This window comes from Emydura macquarii, unplaced genomic scaffold (assembly GCF_026122565.2).
Source record: "Emydura macquarii macquarii isolate MOO-44397 ecotype Brisbane River unplaced genomic scaffold, CSIRO-AGI_Emac_v2 contig_719, whole genome shotgun sequence".
NCBI classification, from domain to species: Eukaryota; Metazoa; Chordata; order Testudines; family Chelidae; genus Emydura; species Emydura macquarii.
The window spans coordinates 8,800,100-8,827,795 of NW_027130856.1; the positions used below are offsets into that span (position 1 = coordinate 8,800,100).

Here is a 27,696-nt window from a genome sequence, read left to right on the forward strand (position 1 = left end):
GAGCAGCTCATTTACTTGGAGCATCTTATTATTTTTCTACCATTGACACTAGCCAAAATATGATGAAAGAAGCTAATAAAACCAAAAAAACAAAAAAACAAAGGGAACAAAAACACCATTGAGAGAGCAGAAATGTTTCTGATTTGGAATGTAACAAATGACCTGGAACTTCTTTTGTGATCATAGCAAACGGCAAGAGGACGGGGAGCAATCAGTCTTCGTGCGATTAAAAGAGGGAGGCTACAGGCTGAAAGAAAACATTCTGTTCCATCTGTATGTGAGCACGTCACCCTGCGGAGATGCACGCCTCAACTCCCCCTATGAAATCACAACTGATTGTAAGAGTCATTACTCCACCAACCCCACCCCCACTTTTTTTAAGACCAATCTTTCTATCTTTGTTTCTTTGTTTGTGGATAACATATGTCACTTGAAAGCATAGATGGTAGGTGTCTGTGTCTGTCTGGATCTCTGTATGTATATTTTGGGATGTAAATATGTATATATTGGAATGTAAACTGTGTGTGGATAGAAACAAGTTCTGGTCGAGGCATCATGGGACTTCCATGCCTGCCTGAGGCTCAGTGGCTGTGCTGGAAGAAAAACCCATAGGCCTTAGTAAATAAACATCTTTCATGTAAAGACATGGGAGAGCTCCATGTGAACAACTAGATCATCACATCCATGGTCCTCTGATGGAGCAGAGCATCATAACTGTGGCTGGGCTTGACTGTATCCTTCGCAGGGTTTAGGCTGTACAGTCAGAATAGTTCTTTGTGGTTATCAAAAATAAATCTGTCACCCAGTGATCCCACAGCAGTTTACAGACAATTTGTTATTATAATTGTTATTATTAATGTTATTATTATTACATAGTTCTTATATAGTGATTTTTCTCCAAGGTTCTCAAAAGCCCAAAAGTTTCTCAAAAGTTTCTAGAGGCCCCAGGTGAGATCGGGGTTCCATTGTGCTAAATGCTGCACATATACATAGTGACAAACAATACCTGCCCAAAAGAGTGTATGGTCTAAACAGACAAGATAGAAATAAATGGAAGGGGAAACAGAGACATAGAAAGGTGAAGTGACCTGCCTTAGGTCACACAATGCCCTTGTTGCAAGTACTTTGATCTCCATGTTGGAGGTGAAGAAATTGAGGCACAGAGAAGAGAGATTTGGCCATCTTCACACAGCAAATCAGCGGTATAGCTGGAGGGTGGTACCTGTCCCAAACCCCACTTTACAAACATAGGTATTCATTTTTAAACATTATTTTCTTAGGAATAGAAAGTTTTACACCTTTAGTGATGTGTGGAACATCAAGCCTACTGTGCTGAAGAAAAAAAATATTCCTATTGGTAGTAATGTTGGTCCCAGTTTGTAGAGGGTGGCAAGATGTTCTGGACTAGGACTCAGAGGACCTGGGTTCTATTCCTGGCTCTGCTCTGGTCTACTGGGGGACCTTAGGTAAGTTACGTCAACTCCCTGTACCTCAGCTTCCCCATCTATAAAATGGGGATAATGATATTGCCCTCCTTTGTACAGCACTTTGAAATTTACTGATGAAAAGCACTGTATAAAGGCTAGGTATTATTATTATTACATCAAATTATTTCAATATTCTGTTATGGTGTTATAGAAAATATAAAGAAGAGAAAGAAAATGTCAAAAAGTAAAACAAAAAACTAGTAAAATTCCAAGTCTCTGGTAATGGGGCTCATGGTGACTAAAGTCAGAAGGAATAATATCTGGTTAGAAAATAGATATTTAAGAATAGAAAGTGTCTATGAATTTCAAAAGTGACCACTGATTTTGGTGCCTCACATTTTTGATACTCAATACGAGACATGTTAAACAGGCCGTATTTTTAGAAAGTGTCTTCTGAAAACCAGGCCTCTTAAAGCTGCCTCAAATTGGGCACCCAGGAATTTAGGCACAAAAATGATTAGTTGCTTTTTAAAATGGAGGTTGTTCTCAAGAATCACAAAAAAGAATATAAAGGACTAAATTTTGCCCTCCAATATATTAGGATGTTGGGATCCCACTGACTTCAGTCAAAGCGGGCACAAAGATCAAAGGACAGGATTTGGCTCTGAGTCCAGTTTATCTATCTTATCATTGTTTTACTTGAAGAGCTAAATCAAATTTTTGGTAAACATATTCAGAGTCAGGGACATTTTGATCTCTTCATCTTTGCAGAAGCATTTGCAAATTCAGCTCTATAACTTTGCATTGATGTGTCCATTAATGCAGCTCCAACACCCCCCCCTCCCCCGCCCCCCACAGACGCGCAGGTGACGTTTGGATAAAAGCACAATAACAAAGTTGTACAATGTTATCCATGATGAAATTCTTTCTATTGATTTGTCTCCATTATTTCCACTTGAAGACATGCGTGCAGTGTGGGAATTCTGGGGGATCTGCTAGTAATTCAAGAAGAAACACCTCCTCCCTCCCTCACATGAGAGGAGGATTGTTTGACAGCTGAATTCCGACACTGATTATAGATATGCAGCCAAATTCAGGCCTGGAAGTGCAAGTCCATTTATCACTTCAATAAACACATGGCTTCAGCAGCTGATAAAATCTCTTTCTTTTAGATAATTGTACTCCCAAGAAGCTTCACTTTACAAAGATTGGGATATTAATACTATATTTGGCACCTGTATGGTGCCCTTTAAAAAAACTCAAAAACAAATTTCAGTTTGGCAAGATTATTACATCCATTATTTTACAGGTAGGTAAACTGAGACACAAGAGGTTCACAGAGTGATTCAGTAGCAGAGTTAGGAATACAACCAAGTCCTGATTTCCAGTGCACCGCTCTAAGTACTAGATCACTGTGCCTCTCTTCTTTGTTCTAAAAGCTTCAGATATCACAAAAGAGATGTAATTGCTCAAAGGTTGCCAAAAGCTGTCCTTAATTTAGACAAGCATTTCCTTTTAGCTCACACTATCCTGGGAAGATAAGCATTGTATTGTGTTTATCATTTAGATTCCTCTCTTTTTTTTTACTAAAGAAATAACCTTTCTTTTATTCAGTAATGACAAGAAAACCAAGATGAATGTTGTTTCTTTCTTATACAACAAAGAGCTAGCACAAGCCATCAAACACCAGTGATTACTCTCTAAAGATGCATTAACGTTTAAAAATAGTGTCTTGCCACCATTTTCCTGGTTTTGAGTAGGAATATGATAAACCTTTATCAATATGCTGAATGAGTGAAATCCATTCCTCAAATCTCCTCCTTCCAAAAATGTCCTGCATTAGCCACCATGATTTCCACAGCACTCTCAAATCCCCTTCTGATGCGCTTTGTTATGGTAAGAAAGGAGCATGCACTTAAAACCACATTCTTAAAATAGAAGGCACTAGATAACAATTAATGACAGATATAAAAGTCTGACACTAGGTGTTTGTAACTAGTGGCTGCAATGCAGGCTGTAACTGAAGGAGGAAAGATCAAGAGAGTCTCTCTTGAGCATGATGGAATGAGACAATGAGTGACCAGAGCACAAGAGAGTAAATCTGTAGAATGGCATTAGTCTTTTTCCTAGATCAGGGATGTGTTGTTCTGATTGTTGATGTCTCTTCTATCAAGGAGGAACAATCACTTATTTGTAATTCTGAAGATATAACTCTATCAGGATTCTGACTCCTGGGTCTTAATTCCTTAGTGTAAGACCAGCAGAACTCTCTCAGCTCTTACAGAACTTTGATCCCTTAAGGGCAATAGCAGTTGGATAGAATAAGGGCCATTCTCCCCTCAGCCATCGTGTCCCACCTCCTGCCATGTGTTAATACTGGCTCCCAGACATTCCGGTCAGTTCCTGGAAGAAAAGCTTACAAATGATAAACCCATTCAAATTGTCTAATCATGACCAAAAAATGGGCCTTGGAAAAAATAAGATACAAGGTGTAAACACTGATTCACTGTACATAAATATAAAGCCCAAAGTCTCAGGATGAATGATAATCCTGTGAGGATAATATCTTCAGAGAAGCAGGTAATTAAGTCACCAGTTACAGATAAGGTAAGTAACTTTCCTTTCTCTCAAGATACCCACAACCTGCCAGGATTAACACTTGTGGAGAGTAAGCAGTTCTGGAGAGAACAAACAAAAAGGCAGGTAAAGCTGTAATAAGCAGTAATACTAAGGGCTATAGAAAAAAGAGGATAGGAGGGTAATAAAAGTTTGAGCTATCCTCATGGTGCCTGGTATGTGACTCAAAACTGAGAGGCCAATCTCAGGTTAGACTGTCAGGAAACAGGGCAGACACCCCAAACTGATGGCATATTCTATAATTAGATTTCACCAACCCGGTAACAACTGTGCGCTCCTAGATTGCTGTTTGAGTCTCACCATGGAGCCACAGGCAGTCCCCTTAGGCACTCCAACAAGACTTACCACCCAGACAAATTGGACTAAATGAGGAAAAGTTATTAAAATCAATATTCACCACACATTAGGTTCTTCCAGCCCCGAAAGGCCAGTCATTTACCCAGGGTCAGGGTATACTCCAGATCTCACCAAAGATAATCTGACAGTCAATTTCTTTAGTAAACTAACTAAAGATTTATTAGCTAAGAAAAGGAAATGAGAGTTCGTGAGAGGTTAAAGCAAAATACATTATAGGTGAATTAGAGTTTGTAGTCCAAATGATGCAGAGATGTAATGTCTACTAGTTTTCTGTAACTTCCTTAGGGTTTCCCAAAATGGCTTTTAGGAACCTCTGTCTTGCATCTGAAACCCTCCCATCAGTATTTAGAGGGATCAGAGATGCAGAATCACACTCATTGTGCCTTTTTATAACTGAAAACAGTCTAGCAAGCGTTTTCATCATCCCATGGGTCTTGCTTTGTTGACTAAATGCAGACAAAGTCTGTGGATCTTCCACTATTCTTCGCATAATGACCTATGCTTAGACGTCAACAACCTTCTCATTCAAGGTTTTAAGGCTTCATTTCCGGCTGATGGGTCATTTAGAGATAATGTAAACACAATGTGATAACCAAGAACAATTCTTCATTAGATTTTACACATCAAGTAATTTCACATCTAAACATTTAAATACAGGCCTTTCGACCTAATGTTAGTTAAATAGAGTTGCATATATAATGGAAAGATAATTACAGAGTTACATGACATGAAAAAGGATATAACAACACTAGGTTAATTGAGTTACAATAATATACATTAAATAGGTTGTAGGTAGATGAAGACAAATACAATTAACTTCCTTTCTAACAAGTGAATTGTCTAGATATAAAATAGTACCTTTTAACTTTCCATGGACATCCACCCAGTGAATTGGTACATTTAACACTTCTTTGAAGTCTTGACCCCATCTAGTCACATGCCAGCACCACACTATCTTTTAAAAAAAAAGGGACTGGAGTGATTCGGGTATTTAAAGCCCAGTCAGACTTACTTCAGTGCCAGATACATTTGCTGAAATGATTTTAAAAAAATATATAAAAATCTGATATGAAAAACATGATTTGATAGGAACAAATCAGCATGGCTTCTGTCAAGAAAAATCTTTGTGTGTACACAAAATGGTGAACAATAGCCTAATCCAAAGCCCATGATAGTCAATGGAGAGATGACCACTGACTTCAGTATGTGTGGTAGGGGCATGTGGGGACTGGCCCCAATGGAGAATTAGTTGACTTAATTTATTTGGACTTTCCAAAAGTCTTTGACAAAGTCCATCAGCAGAGGCTATTATTATGTAGTTATGTGATCAGAAGTAAAGACCTGTCGTGAATTAGAAACTGGTTAAAAGACAGAAAACAAAGCTCAAATAGTCAATTTTCAACATGACAAACGGTTAGCAGCAGTTGGTGGCCCTAGGTGCCATAGCAGGACCAGTGTTGTTTACAACATTTGTCAGCACTCCAGAAAATAGGATTGTCTGTGTTTGTGTCTGAGACACAATTTGCAAGTGACACAAAATTATTTAGGTTAGTCAAGACTAGAGAAGACTGGGAGGGACCCCAGGGAAACCCAACAAAGCTGATGGTGCATGAAATTCAGTGTTGACTAATTAACAATAACCACTCAGGAAAAAGACTTGGATAGCATTGTGGACCATTCATTGAAATCCAAATGCTGTAAACATATGTATGCTACAAATTGCCACAGTGGACTCAGAAGTTGTGGTAGGAAAGGTTTTGACAGTGTGAAAAGCCAGTGGGGCAATCTGATGATAGCTGACCGGGTATACTGGTACCCAAACACAAACAGTTTGAAACAAGTACTACATACTTCGGATACCAGGCTCCAACCTTCATATCACTAGCTATAGAGAAAAGACAATGAGATCTGTAGCAAGAATGGACCCAATACAGATAGACACAAAGCATCCCCTGTCCAAAGGGCACATATGAGTCGACGAAAAGCAGTTCAATGCAGCTTGCATTAGCTAAGTCTTCACATTCAATGTATCCTTGCTGTGTGATTGTAAAACTGCTTATTTATGTAACCTGTTTCTATGGCCCCAATTATCTGTATATCGGAGGGCCTCACTGCCTTTAAAGGGTTTATCCTCATGACACTCCTGTGTGGTAGGGCCGTGCTATTATCCTTATTTTACAGGTGAGGAAATGAGACACACAGAAGTTAAGTGGCTAACCCAAGATCACACAGGAAGTCTATGGTAGAGAACATAATAACGGCCATACTGGGTCAGCCCAGCCAGCCATCTAGCCCAGTATCCTGTCTTCCAACTGTGGCCAATTCCAGGTGCTTCAGAGGGACTGAGTGATCATCAAGTGATCCAGCCCCTGTCTCCATCCCCAGCTTCTGTCAGTCAGAGGCTAGGAATACCCAGGACATGGGGTTGCTTCCCTGACCATCTTGGCTAATAGCCAGTGGTGGACCTATTCTCCATGAATGTATCTAATTCTTTTTTGAACCCTGTTATACTTTTGGCCTTCACAACTTCCACTGGCAACAAGTTGCACGGCTTGACTGTGCGTTGTGTGAAGTAATACCTTATGTTTGTTTTAAACTTGCTGCCTATTAATTTCATTGGATGATTCCTGGTTCTTCTACAATGTGAAGGAGTAATAACATTTCCTTATTTACTTTCTCCACACCATTCATGATTTTATAGACTTCTATCATATTCCCCTTCAGTCATCTCCTTTCTAACATGAAAAGTGCCAGTCTGTTTAATCTCTCCTCATGTGGAAGCTGTTCCATCCCTTAAGCATTTTTGTTGCCCTTTTCTACCTTTTCCAAGTCTAATATATCTCTTTTAAGATGGGGCAACCAGAACTTCAAGCAGTATTCAAGGTGTGAGTGTACCATGGATTTATTAGTGACATTATAGTATTTTCTGTTTTATTATCTATACCTTTCCTAATGGTTTCTAACATTCTGTTAGCTTTTTTGACTCATGCTGCACGTTGAGTGGATGTTTTCAAGGAACTATCCATGACTCCAGGATCTCTTTCTTGAGTGGTAAAAACCTATTTAGATCCCATTATTTTGTATGTACAGTTGGGATTATGTTTTCCTGCGTGCATTATTTTATGTGTATCAAGATTGGATTTCATCTGCCATTTTGCTGCCAGTCGTCTGAGATCCCTTTTTAGCTCTTCAGAGTCTGCTTTGGACTTAACTATCTTGAGTAATTGTGTATTGTCTGCAAATTTTGCCACCTCACTGTTTACCCCTTTTTCCAGACCATTTATGAATATGTTGAACAGCTTGGTCCCAGTAAAGAACCCTGAGGCACACAACTATTTTTCTCTCTCCATTGTGAAAACTGACCATTTGTTCCTACTCTTTATTTCCTGTGCTTTAACCAATTACTTATCCAGAAGAGGACTTTCCCTCTTATCCTATGACTTCTTATTTTGCTTAAAAGCCTTTGGTAAGGGACCTTGTCAAAGGCTTTCTGAAAATCCAAGTACACTATCTCAACAGGATCACCCTTGTCCTCATGTTTGTTGACCCCCCTCAAAGAATTCCAATAGATTGGTAAGGCATGATTTCCCTTTACAAAAGCAATGTTGATTCTTCCCCAACAAATTGTGTTAATCTATGTGTATGATAATTCTCTTCTTTACTATAGTTTCAACCAATTTGCCTGGTACTGAAGCTAGGCTAACCAACCTGTAGTTGCCAGGATTGACTCTGGAACCTTTTAAAAAAATTGGTGACACATTAGGTATCCTCCAGTCATCTGTTACAGCAATTGATTTAAGCAATAGGTTACATACCGTAGTTAATAATTCTGCAATTTCGTATTTGAGTTCTTTCAGATCTCTTGGGTGAATATCATCTGGTCCTGGTGACTTATTACCATTTAATTTAACAATTTGTTCCAAAATCTCCTCTCTTGATAGCTCAGTCTGGGACAGTTCCTCAGATTTGTCACCTAAAAAGAATGGCTGGGGTATGGGAAACTCTTTCACATCCTCTGCAGTGAAGAATGATGCAAAGAATTCATTAGCTTCTCTGCAATAACCTTATCTTCCTTGAGTGCTCCTTCAGCACCTTGGTCATCCAGTGGCTCCCACTGATTGTTTGCCAGGATTCTTGCTGCTGATGTACTTTTTAAAAATGTTCTTAGTGTTTGAGCCTTTGGCTAGTTGCTTTTCAAATTCTTTTTTGGATTGCCTAATTATTTTTTTACACTTGGCTTGCCAGAGTTTATGCTCCTTTCTATTTTCCTCAGTAGGATTTAACTTCCAATTTTTAAAGGATGCCTTTTTTGCCGTTAACTGCCTCTTTTACTGTGCTGTTTAGCCACGGTGGCACTTTTACTATGTTTTTTTTAATTTGGGGGTATACATTTAATTTGAGCCTCTATTGTAATGTTTTTTTAAAGTTTCCATGTGGCTTGCAGGCATTTCATTTTTGTGACTGTACCTTTTAATTTCTGTTTAACTAGCTTCCTCTTTGGGCCTACAAGAGCAGAGACTTATACGTAGGTCTCCAAATCCTAGACTTGTTCCCTAAACAGTGGACAATCTTCCTTCCTCCTCCAACTGCTTTTTCACAGACTTTCATTTGACCCTGCTTCATGCACATTGATAGAGGTCAGAAGACCCTGTGACCACCTTTCCTTTTCCAGTGCCCTCCCACTTTGTTTTAGTTGTGACTATTGTACAGACAGCTGCTATAGTCCCTGGACCTAGTGACTGTGCTTGGGGGCAATGTATCAGCACTATTTTTTGTAACACTGGCCACTGGTTTAAACAAAGCATAGTGCACATATTACACCTTTCACCACCTATGAAACCACAGGATAATCTGGCTCTTGATGTGTCTTGTGGTTTCTTTGACTTGTGGATTATTTTCATGAGCCTACTTTGAAGTAAAAGGAATTACTCAAAAAACTGAGCCAGCGAAACCTTAACTTCCCAAACTCTCTCCCTCTAGCACATTTTTGACTCTCTGGCCATCTTTCTCCCTTAGTGTGCACTTTCTCTCTACAGGGATAGCCACAGATAGATAGATTCTGCCCTAGAGCTCTCTCCACTCTCCTCCCCTGGGCTGCTTTTCTATCTCTTGCTAACATGTTGTATTGCCTTGTGCCACTGACTCCTTGATAGCCCAGCTCCTGTTTTATCCCACACTCCCTTTAGTTCTGAAACACACCATTGCATCTGCTCCACATGAGGTCTCCTCCTGCTTGTCTATTAACCTACAGCTGTGCTGGAACTCTGATGCACACATATTCAATAGCACTCCCATCTAAACTGGATCCACATGAAACCATATCAGCTGGGTCGTTGAATTTGTAGGTAATTTAGAGGTTTGATGTGAATTGGATTTTTCAGTTGGAATGGGGAAGGGGAAAGGAAGAGCTCATGGAAAGACATAATCCACATGAAATCTTCAATTCATGTACTCCATAGATGGGGCTGTGATTTTAACTACTCAAGGCTCCAGCTACTGATCTCTGTACCCCATCTGCAATGAAAATCCAAGCTCGGAGCTCTGTATTTCCTCCCACTGACTGAGCTGTTCTGGATGGCTCAGCCTGCCCAAACCAGCCCTGTTAGAATTAGTAGAAGTAACCAAAATTGTTGTGGGTTCAGGATTGGTCACCTGGGAGACCTGCATCACAGTATGATCACATATCAGGAACCCAACCTTCGCACAAAAGCAGCAGTAAAGGGCTAGCCTTACAAGGAAGCCTATCCATCTTCCAGTGAATTGGACTCAAGAGCCAATGGTCTCCATGGCCCATCACTTCCCCATGCAGATGTTCACCTACTTTCCAGGAAAAAAGTTTCCCAACACCGCCTCTTCTTGACTGACATCAGAATGCAAATATCATCAGCTCATGATGCAATTTGAGCCACAACCTGTGACCAAACTCTTTGGAGTTTGGCCAGTGTTATCCGAAGTGCCTGGAAAGAACTGTCAGCTTCTTCTCTACTGTTCACAGCTGCTTTTTGAATGGTCTGCCCCAGAATAGGCACCTTTCACCTTTGTAGTACTATTTTCTGCTAGGAAATGTTTGTTTGTTGGAGGGATGGGGAGGAAAGGGTTCCCAGTTCAAGACAGACCATCTAAATAGCAGCTCACCTCTCTGATTACTGATTAGGTACTGTTAAGTGGTAAGAAACTGAGCTTCTTTGTGGATAGGAATATACTACCCTCAGGGCAATCAATGGCAGACATAGGTCACCATTTTAGGTGGGGCGTTATTTCACCTTAGCTGTACACGTGCTGAATAATGAAAGGCACTTTTCACTTTGCAGTGCTTTGCTGTGATTATTGGGCTGTTCATTTAATTGTTGCTGCTGCTTTGGAGCCCCCTACACTTCAAGTGTGGGTAACTTGAGTTAGCTCTGCAGGGAAGTCGCAGCCAGGGTAACAGTCCCCGTAGTTAGCTGTGCCCATCATTTGTGCCTGTTGTTCTCGGCTGGGAGCAAAAATGACTTGAGTTTCTGGCTAAGAACAACTGAAATGGCAGCATTGCAAAGTGTGGGGGCAAAAATAACAACTCCGTACAGGCCCGTCCTTTATCCTAACATAGCATAGCAGCTCTGTACACAGGAGAGGTTCTTCGGGCAATTTCCAGTCCTAACAGTATTCTTTGGGCCTACCAGAGGAAAAGTAAGAGTGGGGCGGCAATACTGTAAAATACCTGTTGGTTTTATTATTGGCATTATAATAACCAGTGTAGCTCTGAAAGAGGAAGACTGCTATCATTGCCCGTTCTGAGATGGTAAGGAGTCATGGGCAGCCAGACCTAATGGTCAGAGCTAGGGTCTGCAGGAGCACGATGGATCCCAGTTGCATAGACAACTTCCTGTTCTTGTGCTGGGTTTATATAGAAGGACCCTCAGCACTCTGCCAGTCAGGATCCAGGACTAGCGTCCTCTCTCGGGGTTCAGCTTCAGCCTAACATCATGTTAGATGATCTCTGGGTGGCAGGTTGGAGTTTACTTGCCCGTAAGAGTCCTCCTGTGGACTAGCTTTTAAAACCTGTGGTTCCTGACACAAGGAGTTAATGTGCATAAATCCTTAAAGCATTCAGTATCAGATAGCCAGTTTAGGCAACTGTTACTATTACCTCAGCTTTGCTTAGCCCAGGCACTGTAGCTAGTATTTTAATTTATATTGGCTTGTGACTTTCTTGCCTCGGGTTTGGTTTGGGGGATTTTTAAATCAATATTATGAGTCATATTATATAGTAAGATTTCTTTTAGGAGAGAAAAAGAGAGAGAGTGTGAGTACTGAGAAGGATAGGATAGGAAGGGGATTCTACCAACTATACTGGGAACTCTGGGTAGCCCACACAATTTAGTTAAAAACAGCAGACTAGGATTTGGCCAGAGACTTGGAAAGCTTTCATGTAAAGCAAAATAAGAACATAAGAACGGCCATATTGGGTCAGACCAATGGTCCATCTAGCCCAATATCCTGCCTTCCGACAGTAGTCAATGTCAGGTGCTTCAAAGGGAATAAATAAAACAGGTAATCATCAAGTGATCCATCCTGTTGGCCATTCCCAGTCTCTGGCAAACCGCAATCTCTGCCTATCCTGGCTAACAGACATTGATGGACCTATCTTCCATGAACTATCTAGTTCTTTCTTGAACCCCATTATAGTCTTGACCTTCTCAACATCCTCTGACAAGGAGTTCCACAGATTGCCTGTGCGTTGGGTAAACAAATACGTCTTTTTGTTTGTTTTAAACCTGCTGCCTATTAATTTCATTTTGTGACCCCTGTTTTTTGTGTTATGAGGAATAAATAATATTTCCTTATTTACTTTTTCCACACCAGTCATGATTTTATAGATCTCTATCATAACCCCCTTAGTTGTCTCTTTTCCAAGATGAAAAGTCCCAGTCATATTAATCTAATCTAATATGGAAGTTTTTCCATATCCCTAATAATTTTAGTTCTCCTTTTCTGTATCTTTTCCAATTCCAATATATCTGTTTTAAGTTTGGGCAACCAGAACTTCAAGCAATATTCAAGGTGTGAGTGTACCATGGATTTATATAGTGGCATTATGATATTTTCTGTCTTATTATCTATCCCTTTCCCAATGATTTCCAACATTCTGTTAGCTTTTTTTGACTGCTGCTGCACATTGAGTGGATGTTTTCAGAGAACTATCCACAATGACTCCAAGATCTCTTTCTTGAGTGGTAGCAGCCACTTTAGACCCCATCATTTTGTATGTATAGTTGAGATTATGTTTTCCAATGTGCATTACTTTGCATTGATCAACAGTGAATTTCGTCTTCCATTTTGTTGCCCAGTCACCCAGTTTTGTGAGATCCCTTTGCAACTCTTCACAGTCTGCTTTGGACTTAACTATCTTGAGTAGTTTTGTGTCATCTGCAAATTTTGCCACCTCACTGTTTACCCTTTTTTCCAGATCATTTATGAATATGTTGAACAGTACTGGTCCCAGTAAAGAACTCTGGGAGACACTACTATTTACTGCTCTCCATTCTGAAAATTGACCATTTATTCTTATCCTTTGTTTCCTATCTTTTAAACAGCTACTTATACAGGACAGGACTTTCCCTCTTATCCTATGACTGATGACTTTGTTTAAGAGACTTTAATGAAGGACCTTGTCAAAGGCTTTCTGAAAATCTAAGTACACTATATCCACTGGATCACCCTTGTCCACATGCTTGTTGACTCCCTCAACGAATTCTAATAGATTGGTGAGGCATTATTTCCCTTTGCAAAACCCATGTTGACTCTTCCCCAAGAAATCATATTCATCTATGTGTCTGTTCTTTACTATAGTTTCAACTAATTTACCTGGTACTGAAGTTAGGCTTACCGGCTTGTAATTGTTGGGATCGCCTCTGGAGCCTTTTTAAAAAATTGGTGTCACATTAGCTATCTCCAGTCATCTGGTACAGAAGCTGATTTAAATGATAGGTTACATGCCACAGTTATTAGTTCTGCAATTTCACATTTGAGTTCCTTCCGAACTCTTGGGTGGATACCATCTGGTCCTGGTGACTTATTACTGTTTAATTTATCAATTTGTTCTAAAGCCTCCTCTAATGACACCTCAATCTGGGACAGTTCCTCAGATTTGTCACCTAAAAAATTGGCTCAGGTGTGGGAATCTCCCTCACATCCTCAGCCATGAAGACCAATACAAAGAATTCATTTAGTTTCTCTGAGATAGCCTTGTCTTCCTTGAGTTCTCCTTTAGCATCTCGATCGTCCAGTGGCCCCAGTGGTTGTTTAGCAGGCTTCCTGCTTCTGATGTACTTAAATAAATGTTTGCTGTTCTTTTTTGAGTCTTTTTCTGGGTCGAGGCAAATGGATTTCCACAGCTATAATCAGATCCTAATTTTAATAGAATGCTTGACTCACCAAAGGGAATTGCACTGTATTTATTGATTCTGTTTTGTTTCTAGGTATTGCCGGCTTGTAAAACATTACATTTAGAAGCAATGTTCAGATGCAATATAATGGCTACATTAATCAGAAAAAGGCTACGGCTGAGGAGTCTGCAGAATAGTGGGAGGAATTTTCACACAGACAAGCTATTTGTCCAAGTATTTGGCTGGCCCTGAAATAGTTATTTGTGAACTCCTCTGGGGCTTCCTGCAGAGTGGATGAACAATATGCAAAACAGCTTATGATAAACAATGCTCAGTCCCATCCTCCCAGAGTCGCAAAAGTGGAATGCAGGCCTTTGCACCCATTGTATGCATTTTGGGCTAGATCCACGAAGGGATTTAGGTGCCTAACTCGCCCCATGCATTGTGTAGGGAGCCTGGGTGCCTAACCTAGGGCTGTGGATTCCACTAGGTGGAAGGAAGCCTAAACATTAGGTGTTGCAATGCTGAGTCTAAGTCTCCTTTGTGATGCTAAAGGTCAGAAAATAATCAGGCAAAAGGTTCTAATGCATCTACTCTCCTGCCACCGGGGTGTCTTCTACTGTCCAATCAAGGACGTCATGATTTCAAGAATCCCTTCCCATTTCAGTCTTTAAAAAAAAATATGGGAGTTAGTTTCTTCTTTCAGGATTTGCCAGTCATTTGCCACAGTTCATAAGCAGTAAGAGTGTTTTTGTCAATTATCCAGGACAACACACTTCGTCCAGTTTAGGACGACATTTCTAGCAAACTGTCAAAACCTAGTGTAGTGTCAATGATGTTATCACACAGATTGTCACATTCCATAGCTGAACAAAGGCAGTTCTAGGCCTGAGTCCATGGCAGTCACAGTGTGAGTCACAGCTAAAGCTCAGCAACCGAGGCCAGATGCAGATTGGTGCCTAGTGGGACTTTCAAAAGTGTCTAGGCACCTAAGAGAGACCGAAATCCTATAAAAAGAGACAGACCTGATCTGACAGTTAGTGCCTTTAAGTGTGAGTAAGAAACTGATGAGTTTTAACCCCAGCTCTGATACTGACTCCATCTGTGGTCTTGAACAAATCATTCAGGCTCTGGTAACCTCAGTTTCCACATCTGTAAAAATGGTGATAAAAGATACCTATCTCACACAACTTTTGTGCAGATTTATTAATGCTAACGATAGGACTTTGAAAATGAAAAACAATAGAGCTATGAATTATTATTATAAATAATAATTAATAGATTATAAGGCCAGAGAGGACCACTGTGATCATCTAATCGGATCTTCTGCATAACACAGAACTTCACTCATAGAGGCTATAGAACTTCACCCAGTGATTCCTGCATTGAGCCCCCATATCATTGACCAGGGAACTGTAGACTCCAGGAATGTCAAGTCACAGAAGCCTAGAGTTGGTTGTAAAAAAGGAAAATTATTTTGTGAAAAAAGTCTCTTTGCAGTGGACCTATTTTCTGTTTTTCATGACATTTTGCAAAATATTTTTACCAAACTTGCTTATAGAAAATTTTCAATTATTGAAAAAGAATAGAGTTTTGGTAAATGAAATTTTTTTTTCATGATTTTTGTAAAAATGATGAAAAATACAATGAAAATTTTCACAAAAAAATGGAAAATTTCCATAATGTTGAGTTTTACAAAAAAAAGTTTCATTCGTTTATAGAAACGGGAGTTGTAGATGGAAAAACTTTTTGACAGCCTTCTGAGCCTGTAGTACTGAGATTAGGAGTCTAGTGGGCCTCTGGCTCCTGTTGACTTTTGCCTTGTCAGCCCCACAAAATCCATCCATTCTGGATTTGCTCTTCCTGAAAACTGAGTGCCAGCAATTACTTTCAAAGCTGTACAAGGATTAGTTGATCATCACTGGCACCCATCTAATGCAGGGGTAGTCAATAAGTGGAGTGCAGGCCAAATCCAGACCACCAGATGCTTTTGAACGGACCCCCGAAATCTTTTTAATTTACTTCATTATTGTTATTTTTTAATTATTTTCTCTGGAGTCTGGATCTTGACTATACCTTTGACCAAGAAATTTGGACCGTGACAAAAAATAATTGACTACCCCATATCTAATGTGTCTTTGTGACTGGCAACTAATCTCACAAAGGGTTCGCTCCTTCTTAGGCACAAATCTTAAATGGCAGCCAGAATTTTGCAGCTCTCTCAATGCCTTTTGACAGGTTTCTACACCTTGCCCCTCAGGGCACTTTCAAAGCGATGGCACGGCACATCTAATTTTAGATGAGAAGAGCAATTAGTAATTAAAAATAATAATCTTGAAATGTTCAAGCTGCACTCTCCTTGATTGGTATCTCCCAGCCACATGCACAGAGTCTTAATTCCTCTGATAAATCCTGTGGTTTCTGCTTAGATGTGCTAATACAATTCTCATCCAGAGCAGGGCTGGGTTTTCATCATGAAAAATAATAATTGTAGGTGACGCAATCATCTCCTCCTATCCTGACCACAATAATTTTCATTCCTCTGAGCGCTCAGAAATAATTTACAAGAACAATAGCCAATTGTTTGTGGCTTTGATGGCAATAATTTGTTTTAAGGAACCATTAAGTAGTATGGTATTTACCAGCTAAGAGGCCCCTTTGGGAGAGTATGTGACATGACATACATTTCTTAAGACCAGTGTTTTTAGCTATTTTCCATTGTATTATGTTTGGTTTCATAAGGATAAAGACCCAGGAGAGACAGCAGCTTATGTAGAAGTTGTTCCAAAGGCACAAAAGGCACCATTAGTTAGTGGAAAGTGCTCTGTCTTTAGCCGTTAGCTTCATAGCTTCACTCTAATATAACTCCACGTAGGCTGAGCATTTGTCATAGAATCATAGGACTGGAAGGGACCTCGAGAGGTCTTCTAATCCAGTCCCCTGCACTCAAGGCAGGACCAAGCATTATCCAGAACACCTCTGACAGGTGTCTGTCCAACCTGCTTTTAAAAATCTCCAGTGAAGAAGATTCTACAACCTCCCTGGCAATTTATTCCAGTGCTTAACTACCCTGATGGTTAGGAAATTTTTCCTAATGGCCAACCTAAACTGCCTTTGTTGCAATTTAAGCTCATTTCCTCTTCCCCTGTCCACAGAGGCTAATAAGAACAATTTTTCTCCCTCTTCTTTATAACAACCTTTTATGCACTTGAAAACCGTTATCATGTCCCCTCGTCCCGTTCCCCTCCCCCCAGTCTTCTCCTCTCCAGACTAAACAAACCCAATTTTTTCAATCTTCCCTCATAGGTCATGTTTTCTAGACCTGTAATCATTTTTGTTGCTCTCTTCTGGACTTCCTCCAATTTGTCCACAACTTTCCTGAAATATGGCGCCCAGAACTGGACACAATACTCCAGTTGAGGCCTTATCAGCGTGGAGTAAAGTGGAAGAATTACTTCTCGTGTCTTGCTTACAACACTCCTACTAATGCATCCCAGAATAAGGTTTGCTTTTTTTTTTGCAACAGTGTTACACTGTTGACTCATATTTAGCTTGTGATCCACTATGAACCCACGTCCCTTTCCGCAGTCATTTCCCACTTTGTATGTGTGCAACTGATTGTTCCTTCCTAAATGGAATACTTTGCATTTGTCCTTATTGAATTTCATCCTATTTACTTCAGACCATTTCTCCAGTTTGTCCAGATCATTTTGAATTTTAATCCTATCCTACAATGCACTTGCAACCTCTCCCAGCTTGGTACAGTCTGCAAACTTTATAAGTGTGCTCTCTATGCTATTATCTAAATCATTAATGTTTTCACACAAGTTTATATGATTCCATTAATGTAAGGAAGAGAAAAGGCATTGGAACAGAACTGAGATCCCACCCTGCAAATGCCTATGTGTGGAGGAATTTTTTGATTAAGACCTCTTAACAGAACATAGTCCCCGCTATTGCTTCCCATTACTGGCTATTAGTCCTAAATATCTCTTACCCGTAACAGACAGTTGAATAGTGACGCATTTAAAATAGATGAGGACAAACAATGCAGTAGTTTCCTGTTCTAAACTTTTGAATGTTTATTCATGCTGATCTTCGCCCATGAACTTTTCCCATCACTGTTTTTCTATATATGTGGTAGATTGAATTCCATTTGTCCAGGACTCACAGATGAACAAACTCCCATGGACTTTAACGGAACCAGTATTTCACATCGGAAACTACTGAGAGATTAGAAATTATGGATTGAGTAGGACGATTCAAGAATGGTCTCTTTAAAGTTAATGCAGAAAGAGAGAAATATAAAATACCTTAGGTAACACCTAAAATAAAGTCAAGGGATACCTAATTATCATCCAAAAACAGGATTTCGGCCAGGAAAGACAAAGAAGTGGGAAGAGAGTAAAGGGTTTTAGCTTCAGCTGATAAAGACATGGGCCTCTTTTTCCTAGTTAATATTGAACTGATTTTGGGGATGATCCCCAAGAATCTCTATGAGCTGTAATAATGTCATGATAAAGTTCTTGGCCTCTATTTCAAAAGTGGCTAATGATACTGGATGCCACAATTTCTGAGTGTCCAGCATGAGTCATGAGAATGGGCCTGATTTTCAGAAAGAGCTGAGCACGTACCCAGTGCAGGGCCCTTAATATTCTCTCAAGTGGGCACCCAAAAATTGGGACACCCAAAATCACTCTTTGATTTTAAAAATATAGGTTTTTTTCCTCCCTATGTGCCTGTCTCTAAAGCAAGGCATGACCAAGAACATCTGACTATGTCTGATATTGTAGCCCTGGGGCATAGGTACCGGTAGGCCTGGGTGAGCCATGGCCCACCCATTTTGAAAGCAGGCCCACTCAAGCCCTGCTTAAGCTATCTTCAACTGGAGTTTTCTTGGCTGGTGGTTTCCCGAACTTCATGCTTCCGGTCACGTGGCCAGAAGCAGGAAGTTTGGGAAGTGCTTGTTTTTTGGCCGGCCCACCCATGTCAGCCACAGGCCCTGCCAGAAGATCAGGTCTGGCTACACCCCTGTTCTAGCCAATCAAGATCAGAGGTACACATCCATTGCAGTCGGTATATGTTATGACCCCCAACCCAATACAAGTGCACATAATACTATTGTACATGTATATAATAATACCTGTATTTAGCATCAGCTTTAACTTGAAAGCTCAAAGTGCTTTTCAAATATGAATGAGTATTAATTAGAGTAGATGTTACTGCCAGACCCTAAGAGTCATATCTGCCATCCTTACATTGAAATCATGGGCTCTGGTTGCATAAAAGCATGCTACCCAAAATGAGAAGAGGGTTGCAGAACTTGTATGCATTTCTAATTATTATTGAACTACAAAGTCATTCACATGCTAGCACTTCTCTTTCCCTTTGTTCCTAGCAGCTCTTATCAAGCTTTATAAACCATATTGACGAATCGAGAGTCCAGCATCCAAAAAATGCAAGATAGGCTTTTTTCCCCCCACCCTTCTTGAGGAGAGAACAGCTTCCACTGAAGCATGGAAATAGAAAATGAACCTCAGAGGCAGCCACATGTGAATTTCAGACAGATCCTTACGTGTGTGATTCTGTTTAATCACCATCCATTCCTTTGTACTCTTCATCTGTAAATCAACGTAGATTTATTTTTTATAGAACTCGTTTTTTTCACATGCCCCTGGAAAACAACAGAGGAGCGCCCAAATTCAATGGATTTTACGGCACTGTTTTAAATGTGGGTTGTCTCTGTAAATTTATAACATAGTAAGTAATACGCCTGCAACTTTTTATTTCTGAAATTCTCAGGAGCTATTTTTTATGTCTAACTTTGAGTCTAGCACACCTCAGAAATCCACTCCAAATGATTTTTTGAATTTGTATTCTTTAATTCTGGTTTGGATTGATATTTGGTCTGGTTGAAGTGGCACCCTCCGCTTCCTTCTCCCACTGCAATTAGTTGAGATTAAGCAGTTGGAAAGCCAGCTTGGCAAAGATCAGAAATGCTCAGCATCACTGATGCTTTGATCACACTGAACAGGAAAGCAGCAGTAGACTGTAATTTGTAACTTCAAAGCACATAAATAAGTATATTTTGGAGATATTTTTAAGTCATCTGTGGCAAAGAGTGTTCCAGCAAGTGGCCCTCACATTAATGGCCAGCAAGAGGTGCGTACTCCAAAATCAGTCCAAAACTTCAGTGTAAAATAAAGGGATTCTTTGTTCAATATTTATATTTGCATACATTGCTTAATGGTACGATAAGAACTAAAAATGGGTTTCTATTCCAAAGATCAGAGCTGGATCCAAACTTTCACAAAGATCAGGGTGTGGCTTTTAATAAAACATTATTTTCTTAATCAGTTAAAGACCAGCGCTTTGGAACATGTATTTTGTTTATCCCAGTGATGCAAACATCTTGGGACATGCAGCATTGCGCAGGAGTTTAGTCACACGGCAGCCACTGAATTTAATAGCCCTTGAGCAGCTAAAACCCCTTATCAGTTCTTTGGAAATGTATCCCAGGGTGAGTGTGCACAGGCCATGGCTGCATGAATCCTATCAGCTAATTCTGTCTGCTCTCCCTTGGTAGAATTTGTATTAGAAAGTAACAGTTTGAAGATTGGGCCAGTTCATGTAAGCACTTGAAGGCTGAGATGTTTTGTGTGAGCTCTTACATTTGCTAAACTGTGTTGGAGATCTGTGAAAATCTTTCTTGCCAAATTACTTGTACTTCCAATCCAGGACAGAAATACCATTAAAAAAGTCCTGATGAGAACTCGGAGGGACAAGAGTGCACAAACATGTAGTTTAATGGGGGAAAAAACCATTTTTAAATGTTTTGGAACAGTTGGTTTTGATTTCAATTCAAAAAATGGCCAGCAGTTGTTGGAGTTGCTGGTTATTTTCCCTGAACTGGATTGCTCCTCCTTAATTATTTCTGCCAGCTCATTCTGTGATACTTTGCCCCGGGCTAGGTAACATTTACTTAGTATAATCAAAGTTATGTAAATGATGGGCTTGTCATTCAGGCACTAAAATCTTCAGGCAGGTGCACTCCCTCCACCCTTGCTACCTTGCAGGCTTTGAAATACAAGAGTGAGTACAAAGGGGGTAGCAATTTCGTGGCTATTTTCAATTGCTTGAATATCAAAAAGAGGAAGGAGACCTACATCAGGAAGGGAGAGAGTCTGTGCAGGCCTGGGAGTTAGTAAGGGTGAGAGGAATGGGAGCAAAGCAGGGCTGATGGAGCAGGAAAGGCTGGGAAGAAGGAGAACACTTCTGAAAGGAGGATAGGAGCAGTAAACATGAAACCTATATGCAGGAGTTAATAGAGATTTTTATATGACTAGACCATGCCAGACACAACTCCACTACTCTTGCTATTCTGGGTGTGCAGTCCCACATATAGTATCTTGTCTAAATTCTCTGATTATTTGGTCCTACTTCCAGTTGTGTTTGCTGTGGAGCAATGGTGCTCATTGTTTTGTCCTAGCTGGCCCAAATCCCATCGCATTCACTCCATGCTCCAGTTGTTTAATGACAAAAATGCTGATGCTCACCCTTTTTGGAGGTGTGTGAGAAAAGACAATTCACCTGACATGTGGACCAGTTCTCAGACCACTGTCCCTATACATGGAACACTCACTGGGCCATATTGGAGGAGGAAACTGGAACAAAGGGAAGTGGGTGGGATCGTAAAATAGGGGTGGTGAATATTTGTGAGGTGCTCAGTCACTGCAGTGATAAGCATATAGCCTCAAATCATAAAACAAACAATTGCCTCCTACTATACTAAAGACAAAATGTTAGCTGGGTTGAGGGTGTGGGAACAATCATACTGCTCCTGGTGATTCCCTGACACAGCTGTGGAAATAGCGTAAACGGACCCTAAAAGAGCTGGGCTATTTCAGGTGTATCAGAGACTCTTCTTGAATGAACAACGATATTTTTAAAACGCCAGGAGGAAACGAAGAGCAAATGATCACAGGAGGATCGGCCGAATGAGCTGCTGGCAGGTCATAGCTGACATTGCTGTTCTACATGTGTTTGCTGCCCTTGCTAATCCCAGTGTTCTGAAGCAATTTATTTTCCCATTGCTTTTTTGTAAACAATCCATTGGCACCAGCCAAAGTCAATCAATTGCTTCAACTAGAGCTAACAGCACAGGATACACTGTAACAAAGCAAACACACTGAAAAAGGACAGGAGGGGAACCGAGTGCAGCTAGGGAATGCACACGAAGCCAGCTGCTCTCTGCCAGTGGCATGCTCAGCCCTGTGACTTGTCGCACCTTTATTTTATTCTGTGTGAGGAACAAGGTCCATAGAGACCTGTAACCTGCTGAGAGTTGGGGAGTGTCATCTTCAGAAGAATAAACCTCCAGGCCTCAGTGAGGGGTAGGCCACCGTGAAAATATACTGCAGATGAACTATTGAAACCAAGGGCAATAGCACTGCCTCTGTAGCAGCAATATTCCTTTTCACTGAAAGGAGAAGGTCACTGTGTTGTATTTTTCATTCTTCTTGCCTATATTGCTGGCATTAGTGGAAATAAGGAAGAGGTACCTGAGGGTGCCATCGAGAAAAGCCTTCTGGAACACAGACGCAACATGCCAGGAGGACACATTGTCTTCTTCCTGTATTGTAACATGACATTTGCTCTATTCTGCTAAGAGAAGAAAAATGGGACTGCATGAAAATTACAAAGCTAAGGGGAGGGAGTCACCCATTCCTCCAGGAAACCTGTGAGACGGGGTTGTGAGGTGCTCATGAGGTTCCCCTCAAATGTTCTTCAGAACGGCCTGGCTAAGCGAGGTGGGGAGAGGCTGAGATTCCCCCACCCGCTGTGGAACACCTGAACACTGCATTCAGCACCCAAATCCCACACAGCCCCTGACGGCTGGGCCAAGGCCTGGGTCCATGGTTGCTGGGGTATGGGCCCAGAGGCCCTTTGCCTGCAAACCAGCTTTGAGGCCCCTCTGGCGCTTTCCTCTGACATTTAATGCACCAGAAACCACCCCCCTCCCTTTGAAGGACGTTGCCGGTATGAAATGGGCAACACACAAAAGTTAACGCAGCCACAAGACGCATGATCATTTGGGCAGATTTACCTCCGGTTGCTGGGAAGATGTTAGTCCACCCCTCACCGCCTGGCCTGCCTCATTTTGCTCCACCCATCTACAGCTCCCCTCTACAGATTCAGGGACAGCAAGAGCAGAACTGTGGAGATGAGCAGCATGTGAAACCTCTTTCACACAGGTGGGAGGGTTAGATCTACAGGCACAGGGGCCCCTCAAAGTGTTAATCTCCAAGGTTGCTTTCCCTCCGCCCCCCACTCATGGAAAAACCAGCCTCCTCCGTGTGATAATGGTGATTTTGCTAACGAACTTGCATGCATACCATACCTTACATCCAAATGGATCCAAAGGGCTTTACAAAGTTCATTATCTTTTGTACAAACTACACATTTAGAGGTCTCATTTTGCACCTTACTGAAATGCAGCTAGTGCTGGGGTGGAGCATGACCAATGTTTAACAGAACATATCAACACCACACAAGAGCGTACTCCACTTTAGCCAAGTGAAAATATAGGGGGAACTTAGGCCAGCAGAATATAACTATGCACGTTTTAATTTGGCTAAGACACCAGGTTTAAAATCTCTTCTCTTTGGAATTTTTGATGGAATTTTAGAGCTAAGAGGTCTGGAGCTCTTTCAAGGATATCTCTTCCAATAGCATGGCTGCTACCTAACATTATTCTCGGACTTTTGCTTCAGTACTGAGTGAGAGAAGAATAGCATCATCCACGCTGGTTCCTCAAAGTACTTGGGTTTTCCCTAGAGGTCTCCCAGCCAAGTGTTAAACTGGCCGGACTATGCTTAGCTTACAAGAGCTGAGATGATCACTGCACAACATTCTGGAGTAATTAAGAAGTCAGACTCTTGCTTAAAAAGCCTCGATGTGTTTTTCGAACATGGTGGTGACTGTGAAAATTACCTCAATTCATGCTGTGTTAAAAATCGAGAGTTATGTGAAAAGCAGACAGTGCAAACCACTGAAACTATCCAGTATGCTGCTCTTATGGGCTGCAACCATATCCAATTTCCCATTTGATTTCAAGGACCCCATGGTGCGAGGGCGGGGGGGGGGGGGGTCCATGATGCAAGCTTAGGTATCACAGACCTTTTTTTTTCTTCTCAAGAGACAATTGTACAAACATTTAATTATTGTCTTTCTATCGTCACTTTTTTTGGACCCAGTGAACAGTACCAAGCCCATAGTAAGAAAGTACCGGGGGCATCTACGAACGAAGATTGAGTCTGGAGAAGGAACTACCCCCGTCCGATGCTATAATGCAGTTCAGACATGGGACGGTGTGTTGTTGGGAGAGCAGCTAGTCACAATGTCTTGCACAGACAAAATTGCCAGGTAATGTGAGCACCTAATTTATACATTATAAAACTGGTTGCTGTGTGGAAATGAGTTGATGTCAGAAAGGACTGTGACTGCTGGTGGGGAATAAATAGCAGGTGCTGATAAACCCTAAGGAAACAAAGACCCTCTTTGCATGCAAATGTAGGGCATATAAATAGGATGAAATGTAAATAGAATTTTTTTTCCAAATTCTCTGCGGGTCATTAGTTGCTCTGTAAAGTGTGACTAAAATATAAAACCTCTCTTGCAGCATTTTTACCAATAGAATTTCACTATGCAAATTTAAAAATATCAAATCTGTGCTGATTGGATGATTTACCTCTGACGTGGCAAACCAATCATGGTTCAGATAAATTTATTTAATTTGCAACATATTGCATAAAGTGCTGCAAAAGCTGCTCAGAATGTTTATGCTTTTTAAAATATAATTTCAAAATTCTGATGTCACCACCATAATATGAAGCTTTCTGAGGAAGAATCAATCATGAAATGTGATTTCCTTGCCTAGATGACTGCAATGGATTTTTTTGTTTGTTTGCTAGCTAAATCCAGTAAATAAAATGTCTGTATGTTTATTAATATAGAACAGTTGTTATTAAAAAGTCAACATTTGCCAACAATTATTCCACAGTGGCATGTGAGATACTGCAGCTATTTCCCATTCTAAGTTTAGGGCACTAACTATTAGCAAATGATTATTTTAAATGGCAACCATTCTATGTATGCGTGTGTGTAAGTGTGTGTGTGTGTGTTTAATACATCAGCAGAGAATTTGGCCATAAATATCAAGGGACAATGTGAACACAATGCTAGAAAAATACTACTGCTTAATGCACTTGCCCAAATTCTGCTCTGAGCTTTTCCTATACAACCCTGCTGAAGTCAAGAGAGTTCCACAGACACAATTGAGAACAGAATTTGGTCTAGAATGTGTGTGTTTGATCCAATCATAAAATAGGAGCACTAACAGAACAAATGACAATGCATCAAAATGCTCACTCTGCAATAGACAGACAGATACTCACAAAACTTGTGTTTGCATGGCAGAGAAAAGGCATCCTCTTCTGTAATATTTTCATGTATTCATAAATAGATAAGAGAAAACTCAAAACAGAGTTTCAGTAGAACTCTCCCACGGCTTTCAGATACAACTGAGCTTTCTAAATCCAGACCCAGACAGACTACAAAAACAGAACAAGTTAAAGTTTCTGAATTGAAATTTTGCAGTCTCTGTGGTTTTGAATGTCAATAGACAGTAAATTAAATATCAACTCTACAAGCAGTATTATATTTGTTATTGATGGGAATGTCAATTGTAATATAGACTCTTGGAAGCTGAGTTTTCTCCAGATACATGTTCTTTTATCCAGTATCTGTTTAGAGCTTTCAATGAATCCATGTATACCTCCATGAAACTGATTGTTACCATGAAACTAAATGGCATTAAACCTGGAAAGGAATATTACAGATGGCCATGTAATATTCTTACATTATCAAAAGAAAACTTGCAGCCTCCCCCTTTCATGTGCTTTAATTGTTGCTGTTATTATTATTTATTTATACAGCACGTTAAGTGTGCATGGCCCTTAACAGAGAAAATACAGTATTCCCTGCTCTGAAGAGCAAATTAAGAAATAACTTGATGAGTGACCATTACAAACACTGTAAGTAGGGGTAAGGGAAAACAAAGGTAACATCAATAATATTGTGTTGTTGTTGTGGTCTGTACTGCAAGTGTTTTGGAAGTTATGAGATTTACATGTGATACCATATCTTTGAAAGGCAGGCTTCATGGAACGTGTGTGTTTTAAGGAGGGACTCGAAGAAGGAAAGCGTGGAGGCATGGCAGATGGGATGAGGAAGAATGTTCCAGTGCATATGGGGCTGCTTGGAAGAAAGTCCTGGGGCAAAAGTGGAAGAAGGAAACAGACTGTGGGAGGAATTAGATGTGAGGCTTTGGCAAAGCAAAGGGAACAAGGGAGGAGTGAAAAGAGGGTAAGGCACAGACGTAGGTTAGGGCTCTGTTGTGAAGGATCTTGAAGATGAGGACGTGAAAACTGAATTTGATGTGGAAGGTAACGGAAAGCCAGCACAGGGGAAGAGTGGTGACAAGGGGTCTGAAGAGGAGCTGTGTCAGGGTGGGGAGCTGGGGGTCTGAAGAGAAGCTGTGTCAAGGTGTGGAGTAGGGGGTGTCAGAGAGGTGACAATGGGTAAGAAAAGAAGCTGTGTCAGGGGGGTGAGCTGGCGTATGATTTTTCCAGAATTTGGATGGCTCATAAAACCATGGGGTGGGGGGGGCAAAGTAAGAGGCAAGGAGACTATCAAGCAATTGGTGATTGGGGTCTGAGAAGGAGCAATGTGGTGGTAAAAGAGAAAGTACAAGCGGATCAAGAGAGCACTAAGGCTCAGAAGCCAACAAGTCAGAGCCTCTAAAGGAGGGTGGAATCAAGCATAGCAAAGAAAGAGGCTAGGCCAAGGAGGATGGAGATGGAAAAGACGCCTTGAGGCTTTGCACTGATGGCTTTGGAGAGGGCAATTTCAGTTGGGCAGAGACAGTGGGAGCCAGACTGGAGGGGCTCAGAGGGAGATGTGGTGGAGGGAAAGTTGAGGTTAATGAGGTAGAGAGTGCAGATGTGAATGGAAGGAGGGGAACAAGGAGCTAGTAAGAATGGCAAGTGGAGTCAAGAGAACGCTGGGGGAAATCACAATGGCACATCTGAAGGAAGAGAGGGGGGTGCTAAAAGCAATAACAAAGCACCAAGTACCAAGAAAAGTCTCATCTCACAAAAGCTCTCTTCCATTTTATACAATGTACTATTCCCTCAGCAGTTCCCCAGCAAAATAGATTTTTCTTCAACAAACCCCATACTGAACAAGTTATAATTGAGTTTTGGGTACTCCTTGGGACACTTTTATCTGGAGTTGGCTGAAGAGCAGTGACAGGGTTTTTTTGTTTTTGTGAATTAAATACCAACTTTCAGTTCACAAACCCATGATCAGTTTTGTTTACCCTGTGCAAGACCTGAGGGGGGGCAAGACAAGCATAGCTTTACCCCACCTTGCATTCCTCCAATCTCCAGGGTTGTTTGTTACACTCTTCACATAAGGATACAAGAACCACAGATGGGAAGGGAATCCAGTGAATGAGAAGAACATTGCCTCAATGCCGACTTTACACTCCCTCTCCTAGAGGGAAGCTCAGTAGAAGGTTATTATTCAATACTTTTGAACTCCAAATATTGACCATAAAATGTAAACAGCACAATCCCCCAAAGATTGGAGGGGCTGCAGTGACAAAGGAACCTATTCACACATTATCTGGACTTGCCCTACAGTAAAAAAAACTCCTGAAAATGAACCCATGTTTATAAATAAGATTTTTGACAAAAATGTTCCTTATACTCCTCAGGGGCATTGGACTATTAGAGAATGTTCCCCATTGAGAACCTTACTAGTAGCTGCTAAAATATGTATCA

At 40.8% G+C, this 27,696-nt stretch overlaps 1 protein-coding gene across 1 annotated transcript in view; it reads left to right on the forward strand.

Moving 5' to 3' along the window:
* ADARB2 (adenosine deaminase RNA specific B2 (inactive)) overlaps positions 1–27,696 on the forward strand; it is a 393,127-nt gene that overhangs the window by 342,214 nt on the left and 23,217 nt on the right. Inside the window, exons 6-7 of the mRNA XM_067542797.1 lie at positions 187–338; positions 24,046–24,214. Coding sequence (XP_067398898.1) covers positions 187–338; positions 24,046–24,214 — 321 coding nt within the window. The remainder of the gene's footprint in view (positions 1–186; positions 339–24,045; positions 24,215–27,696) is intronic.